This window comes from Marmota marmota, unplaced genomic scaffold (assembly GCF_001458135.2).
Source record: "Marmota marmota marmota unplaced genomic scaffold, marMar, whole genome shotgun sequence".
NCBI lineage: Eukaryota > Metazoa > Chordata > Mammalia > Rodentia > Sciuridae > Marmota > Marmota marmota.
In genome coordinates this window covers 77,016,177-77,024,850 of record NW_026000026.1, presented here as the reverse complement: position 1 = coordinate 77,024,850, position 8,674 = coordinate 77,016,177, and the positions used below count along the sequence as shown (strand labels likewise).

Here is an 8,674-nt window from a genome sequence, read left to right as displayed (position 1 = left end):
GGCCCCCAACGCCCACGTTCGCCGGCCCGGGCCCTGCCAGGCTCACTCACATCGGCTCCAGTAACTTGGCCAGCCAGGACTTGAGGGCATCCACATCCTCTATGAGCATGGTGCAGGGAAGGCGGGCTCGGCCGCGGCTCTTCTTCAGGCCTGCCGTGGGTCTCCACTCGCCGCCTCCTCACGCTCCCTTCACAACCCCCAGTATCTGAGCCCACCGGGCATCTTACGAGACTTCAACCTACTCCCCCGGCTGGGGCCTAACAGGAACTAACCCAAGAGCCCTCACTCAACCTAGCCCGAAGGCTCAGGTGGGCGGGAGATAATGACGAGTGGCGGGTGTGATACCCAATAGAAGAGAGAGGGCCGTGCGCGCAAAGCCAATGAAAAGGCTCGCTCTCCCCGCCGGCCGGCCGTACCCAGTTAGGGAGGAGGGATATAGCAAGGTAGGTGGAGAGCTTAAGTGAACTCCTGGTGCAAGATGGTATCTTGGAGAAGGTGCTGTGCCTCTTAAAGGGGCCGCGGCGCCTTTTTGGACCACGCCGTCGCCCGCCGCGGAATACCGGTGTCTGCTGTTGGGAGTGCCTAGGGGAACCCGGCGAGCCCCTTATCCTGGTTCCTTCCTCTCGTTTTTCCTGGAAACCCACACTCGTGTCCCGAAATGACTCAGCTGTAGTAAATCTGCAACACAACGTGCAATAGGGTCACATTCGACACATTGCAAATAATGCAAAATCTTACTTTTTTCCTTACACACTCGTTTTGATCCGCACTCGTGCCTGTATTTTTTTTACCGCTGTGCTTAAATTACGCAGAATGTTTCTGACAACCATACCTTGGAATCCAGTAATCGTCACTTTAAAAACGTGGCGCACGGTTGTAAAAGACTGAGGCCATTTCATTTTTACTAGTATTATTAATAAATGCCTTAGGGGGAAATTATTCTAATAAGTTTGTGTTTTGTTTGTGATTAGCAAAAGAGGTTTTAAAAATAATATTAAAGAAGAATTTTAAAATTACCAAAATAGGCAACTTAGTTTTATTAGGTAAGAAATTCCTTTGGAAGTCCGAAATCTGTGGCTTAGCACTGGTGATAGAGTGTTTATCCAATAACAAATGCGGAGCCGCTGTTATGTGCCAACACTGTGTATGGCACCAGGAGTGCAATGGTGAACAAAGCAAACTGAGTCCCTCCTTTTAGGAAAGAGAACAATTTATGAATTATAATACATTTGGAAAAATACCTGATGAGCACACATTTCATATAAAAGAGATGGATCAACCCAAAATGAGTAAATAAACTAAATATACTGTACCTAGAACAAATGTAGGCAAGCTTTTTCTGCAAGGGGCCACATAGTAAATATTTTTGGATTTATGGGCCTTGAGTTTTCTGTGGCAAATACTCAATAGGCAATGTCTTGGCATGAAACTGGCCAGAGATAATACATAAGAAATATTTGGCTATATTCCGAAAACACTTATAGGAAAATTTCATTTTATGTAATTTACATGTCATGAAATATTATTATTTTAATTTTTTTCCCCAACCATTTACAAATCTAAAAGGCAACAGCTGGGATGTGGATCAGTGGTAGAGCTCTTTCCCAGCAAATGTGAGGCCCTGGGTTTGATCCCCAGTACTAGAAGGAAAAAAAAAAAAAAGTAAAAAACATTGTAACCTTACAGGTATACAAAAACTGGTGCCAGCAGGGTTTGTCTTGCTGGCCACAGTTTTCTGACCCATTATATAGAGTAATAAAAGCAGAAGTGCACTTAGAAACCATCTAATGAGCCTTCCTCACTAACACTTCCCCTGCAACTTTGCAAATGAGGAAAAAGCCCAGGGAAATTAAGTAGTTTACCCAGAATCACAGGTCTGTAAATGGAGCAGAAGTAGCATCCAGAAATTCTAACAGTAAGTCCAGAACTTTCTCACATCCAATTGTTGCCTCTTCTTCCCTGTCTCCTCTTCCCCTTCTTCCTTTACACTTATCTACATTTTCCCTTTATTTGTTTCCACAAAGGAGATGAAGTGTTACCCTAAAATGACACATTTAAAAAGAAAAATACAAAAGTGACCTATAGGCCAATGGCTAGTCAAAAATTGGATAGGATGCCTGGCATGGTGGTGCATGCCTGTAATCCCAGCAGCTTTAGAGTCTGAGCAGGAGGATGACAAGTTCAAGTTCAGTCTCAGCAATTTACCAAGGCCCTAAAAAACTTAATGAGACCCTGTCTTAAAAATAAAAAAAAAGGGGGGGGGGGGCTGGGATTTAGCTCAATGGTAAAGTGTCTCTAGGTTCAATCTCCAGTAAAAAAAAAAAAAAGGAACTGGATAATATTATAGAAATGAAACAGGAATTGCTTTTATCACATTACATCAGCCTTTTTCAAGAATGTCAAAGTGCTTTTCAAATATTTTAATTTATGTAACAAATTTTGCAGATTTTACTTCAGAAGACAAAGGTTTTATATATATACACATACATACACACACATATATACATACATATTACATATATGCTTCCTGGTTACCATGGGCATCATTTAACCAACAACATTACAGAGAAAACAACCATGATTATAGTGGTAAGATTTGGTTTTGGGGATCCTGAGAAATTTTCTCCCCTTTTTCTTTCTTTCCTTCCTTCTCCCCCCACCCCCACCCCTCCTCGCCTCCCTGCTCGTGTGTGTCTGTAAGTGTGTTTTGAGGATTTAACCCAGGGGCACTTTGCCCTGGATTACATCCTTTTTTTTTTTTTTTTTTTTTTGAGATGAAGTTCTCTGTTGAAAGTTTCACTATATTGCTGAGTCTGGCATCAAACTTGTGATCCTCCTGCCTCAGCCCTCTGAGTCGCTGGAATTACAGGCATGTGCCACCACACCTGGCTCCCCCTTTTCTCTACTACACTGTTATCATATTATTTCAGTGAATTGAGTACATTTTATATACATATAGAAATATTGCTTTGACGGGCTGGGGTTGTGGCTCAGTGGTAGAGCGCTCGCACGTGCAAGGCCCTGGGTTCAATCCTCAGCATTACATAAAAATAAGTAAGTAAAATAAAGGTATTGTGTCCAACTACAATTGAAAAATAAATATTTTTTTTTTAAATTTTAATATTTATTTATTAGTTTTCGGCAGACACAACATCTTTGTTGGTATGTGGTGCTGAGGATCGAACCCGGGCCGCACGCATGCCAGGCGAGCACGCTACCGCTTGAGCCACATCCCCAGCCCAATATTTTTTTTAAATGAAAGAAATATTGCTTTGAAACTAGATATTAAAGCATTTATAAAAAGTTGCTTTTCCTAAAGTAGGAATGAGATAATATATATGTAGTCAGTTCTACTCCCTGCCTGGCTCACTCCCATTTGCTAAATGGTTCAGCTTTGGTCACTGGCCATGAAACAGAATTTTTCCATTTACTTTATTCAGTACCATGCATTGTGTGCACAGGACTGACTCATCTGCAGTCCACTAATGGATGAGGTTCATAGTTATTGGCCTCTCCTGACTTCAGTGCATGCATATATGTATTAATTCAATATACACATACTGAGTGCTGGTTACCATGTGCCAGAGTCTATGCTGGGGCAGAGACAAATAGAATTTTGAAGTTATATCCATTCACTAAGTCTTTGGAAAGCATTCTAAACTTTTGGGGAGCTCAGATTCTGGTGATTTATTGGGCATGGAAATAATTATCATAGCTAAATTTGTTGAGCACATACACATACCCTGTACTCTCCCTATGTTAAGTGTTTCAGTGTACTGTGTCCTCTCATCTTCACAGTACCCTTATATAATAGACCTGTTCACAAATAAATTACATTCCAGAAAGGTCTTGAAAATAATGGATGGAAAGGTTCAGCCTTGACTATTTGACTCCAAAGCCCACACCTGTAACCTTCACTAAATCATCTTGCTAGTAAACATTAAAATATGAGCCAGATGTTGTGGCACATGCCTGTAATTCCAGCAGCTTGGGAGGCTGAGATAGGAGGATGGAGAGTTCAAAACCAGCTTCAGCAATGGCAAGGCACTAAGCAACTCAGTGAGACCCTGTCTCTAAATAAAATACAAAAAAGGGCTGGGGATGTGGCTCAGTGGTCCAGTGCCCCTGAGTTCAATCCTCAGTACCAAAAAAAAAAAAAAAAAAAAAAAGCACACACACAAAAAAACCCTATGTGTATCATTCAACAAATACATGCTGAGCTCATTACCATCTGTAGTCACTGTTCTTGGGTAACAGAAAATAAGACTGATCTTTCTCTTTTATATATATATATATATATAACTTTATTTTATTTATTTTTATGTGGTGCTGAGGATTGAACCCAGTGCCTCACACATGCTAGACAAGCGCTCTACCACTGAGCTACAATCCCAGCCCCAAGACTGATCTTTCTCAATGGTGCTGGGGATTGAACCCTGGGTCTTGTACATACAAGGTAAGCACTCTACCAACTGAGCTATATCCCCAGCCCAAGACTTATTTTAAATACATTTTCTTTCCTTAGTGACGGTGGATGTCAAGTTGGATAGTTAACTAAGTAAGATTGACTTACTTAAAGTTCTCTTAGATGCTAATTTGATTAAGAAAAGAGATATTGTTAATAAGGGACATTGATGGGGCTGGGATTGTGGCTCAGTGGTAGAGTGCTCACGGAGCACGTGCGTGTGAGGCCCTGGCTTTGATCCTCAGCACCAGATATAAATAAATAAATTAAATAAAGGTATTATGTCAACTACAACTAAAAAATATTTAAAAAATAAAAGTGGGGGGGCATTGAGGAGTGAGTGACTACAAGAAAGTGGACATTTAAACAATTCTCATTCAAACCAATTTCCTTTTATTGGCTTGGGGGTAAATTGGCCTCAACCAGAAGAACTGTCAATGTTGGGATCTCATGCAAGTGTTCAGAGAAGTAAATAGGTCCTCCAGAATCAGAGTACATTATGCTAGCAAATGGATTTTTTTTTTCTGTCCTTATTCTTCACCCTATAGCTAAAAGCTGACCCAGATGTACAATAACAAAGGTTGAGAATCATTTTTTTTGTTGTTCATTTGTTTTATCTGTAAAATTTACAAACACAGTTTTCTTTACTTGCTTAAACAAACCTTTGGTAGAATTTCAAACTAGAATGCCCAAGCTTACAAACAGATCTCTTCTTGTCTGTACATCTGTAAATAGTCAACTTAATAAACATCAGTCTCTCCAGAGTCATCTATAGCAGCTCATCTGGCTCTGAGAAAAGTCACTCAAAAAGAGTTGCTGGAATCTTTGTTATGCAAAGGTAAAGTGTGTGTTTACCTTTACCTTTGCAAAACAAATGCCGAATCAAGTTGAATAATCCCTTCTTTCTGGGAATGTAGATTTGTTTCCTGTGTTATAAGAGAGAGAGAGAGAGAGAGAGAGAGAGAGAGAGTTAGAAAGTTGTTTCACACTACATACCCATAAAAATGGCTAATATTTTTTAAAAGAACTAGCATCACTGAATGTTGTTATAGATACATAGAAATTGGATCATCCGTACCTTGCTGGGAGTAATGTAAAATGATGCAACCCCTCTGAAGAGCATTTGGCAGTTTCTTAAAAAACAAAACCTGCAACTACCATATGAACCAACAATTGCATTCCTGGGCATTTATCCCAGAGAAATGAAACCTTATATTCACACACACAAATCTGTACACAAATGTGTATAGCAGCTTTATTTGTAATAGCCAAAAAATGGAATCAGCCCAGATGTCTTTTAACAGGTGAATGGTTAAACAAACTGTGATACATATCATGGAATACTACCTGGCTATAAAAAGGATGAACTATTGATACATGAGAATTTGGATGAATTACACAAAGCAGAAAAAGCCAATCTCCAAAGTTTACATACTTTATAGTTCCATTTGGATAACATTTGAAAATAACATAATAACAATTTGAAAAGTGGAAGAAAGGTGGGAGGTGACTTCTGTATGTATGTTTTAAAAAACTTAGCATTTCTTATCTGGGGAATGCTGGTCACTATGTAAGACATTTAAGTAGTCTTATAAAGAGATTTACATAGGCACTGAGACCTGTTGCCAACAGAGGGAAAGTGGGTGTAGTTACAAATGGGCAAATGAAGGACACTTGTGATATTGAAACTATTCTGTATCTTGACTGTAGTGGTGAATCAGGGTTGTAACATTGTATAAAACAAACTATACACATACACAAATTAATACAAGTATCAATATTCAATTGTGATATTATACTATATAGTTTTACAAAATGTTACCAATGGAGGAATTAGAGAAGGTATGCAAAAGTTTTCTCTGCGGGGGTGGGGTGGGGGGTGGGGGGGTTGTTTTAGGCACCAGGGATTGAATTTAGGGGCACTCGGCCACTGCCACATCCCCAGCCCTATTTTGTATTTTATTTAGAGACAGAGTCTCACTGAGTTGCTTAGTGCCTCGCAGTTGCTGAGGCTGGCAGTGAACTCTCCATCTTCCTGTCTCGGCCTCCCAAACTGCTGGGATTACAGGTGTGTGCCACTGTGCCGGGCTTCTGTGTTATTTCTTACAGTGGCATCTAACTCTACTAGTATCTCAATATTAAAAAGTTATTTCAGACGGACACCATGGTACATGCCTATAATCCCAGCAAAACAGCAGGCTGAGGCAGGAAATCACAAGTTTTGAGATCGGTCTGAGCAACTTAGCCAGACCCTGTCTCAAAATAAAAATTAAATAGGACTGGATATGTAGCTCAGTGGTAGAATGTTCCTGGGTTCAATTCCCAGTACCAAAAAACAAAAACATAAGTAATTGTTTCACGTGTTAAGAAAAGTGTTACCAGAAAAAAAGAGTCAGAAGTGGCATTTCTGTATGTGTGATTACTTGAGTAGTCCTTGCCCTATTCTCCAAGCTTTACGGAGACCTGTATGGGACCTAGATCTGATAAATCTGCAGATTAAAAGAGCACTTTGAAGAACCAGGCACGGTGGCAAACACCTGTAATCCCAGCAGCTCAAGAGGCTGAGGTGGGAGGATCACGTTCTCAAAGCCAGCCTCAGCAATTTAGTGAGGCCCTAAGCAACTTAGTGAGATCCTCTTTCAAAAAATAAAAAGGGCTAGGATGTGGCTCAGTGGTTAAGTGCCCCTGGGTTCAATTCCTGGTGGAAAAAGGAAAAAAAGAAAAAAGAAAAGAAAAGAATAGAAAAAGCAAGCATCTGGGAGAGATGTACAAAAAAATGTGCAAAGTTCCACTTCAATAGTAACTTTTTTCCCCCCTTGCAAAACAGCAACAGTGGTGGACTGACCAGATTCCAGTTTCCCCTGGTTATCAACCTTCTGATGTTAGAAGGGAACTGCCTCCTTTTTTTTTTTTTTTTTAGATTGAATCAATCTTTTGGGATTTGGACACATCAAATAATAAAATCTTGTGCTTGTGTGCCAGGCACTCTGCCATGTGACTTTACATGGATTACTTTTCAGTTCCTGCAAAAGAAACAATCTGTGAGGTGAACAGAGAACCCACATCCTGGGAGCAAATTTTTACTCCTCACACATCAGATAGGGCACTAATCTCTAGGATATATAAAGAACTCAAAAAGCTAAGCATCGAAAAAACAAATAACCCAATCAACAAATGGGCCAAAGACCTGAACAGACACTTCTCAGAAGAGGATATACAATCAATCAACAAATATTTGAAAAAATGTTCATCATCTCTAGCAATCAGAGAAATGCAAATCAAAACTACTCTAAGATATCATCTCACTCCAGTCAGAAGGGCAGCTATTATGAAGACAAACAACTATAAGTGTTGGTGAGAATGCGGGGGAAAAAGGTACACTCACACATTGCTGGTGGGACTGCAAATTGGTACAGCCAAAAGGGAAAGCAGTATGGAGATTCCTTGGAAATCTGGGAATGGAACCACCATTTGACCCAGCTATATCTCTCTCCTTGGACTATACCCAAAGGACTTAAAAACAGCATACTACAGCGACACAGCAACATCAATGTTTATAGCAGCACAATTCACAATAGCTAAACTGTGGAGCCAATCTAGATGCCCTTAAGTGAATAAATGGTTTTAAAAAAATGTGGCATATATACACAATGAATGGAATTTTACTCAGCATTAAAAGAGAATAAAATCATGGCATTTGCAGGTAAATGGATGCAGTTAGAGAAGATAATGCTAAGTGAAGTTAGCCAATCCCCAAAATACAAATGCCTAATGTTTTCTCTGATATAAGGAGGCTGACTCATAGTGGGATAGGGAGGGGGAGCATAGGAGAATTAGATGAATTGAGATAGGGAAGAGGGTTGGGAGGGAAAGGAAGTGGCAGGGGATTAGCAAGGGTGGTAGAATGTGATGAACATGATTATCCAAAGTACATGTATGAAGACTCGAATTGGGTGTCAACATACTTTATATATAAACAGATATGAAAAACTGTGGTATATATGTGTAAAAAGAATTGTAATGCAAAAAAAAGTACATGTATAAAGGCATGAATTGACATGAACATACTCTATATACAAATATATGAAAAATTGTATTCTGTATGTGTAATAAGAATTGTAATGCATTCCACTGTCATGTATTTAAAAAAAAATAAATCAATAAAACTAAAAAAAAAAAAAAAGAAAGAAATATTGTTTGAAAACTTAT

General features: G+C 39.6%; 1 protein-coding gene across 7 annotated transcripts in view; it reads right to left on the bottom strand.

Moving 5' to 3' along the window:
• Rbm27 (RNA binding motif protein 27) overlaps positions 1-315 on the bottom strand; it is a 79,392-nt gene extending 79,077 nt beyond the window's left edge. For all 7 annotated transcript variants that reach the window (XM_048811739.1, XM_048811740.1, XM_048811742.1 and 4 more), the window contains exon 1: positions 51-315. In XM_048811739.1, the coding sequence (XP_048667696.1) occupies positions 51-109 (59 nt within the window). In that variant the 5' untranslated portion in view covers positions 110-315. The remainder of the gene's footprint in view (positions 1-50) is intronic.
• Between the last annotated feature and the right edge of the window lie 8,359 nt (positions 316-8,674).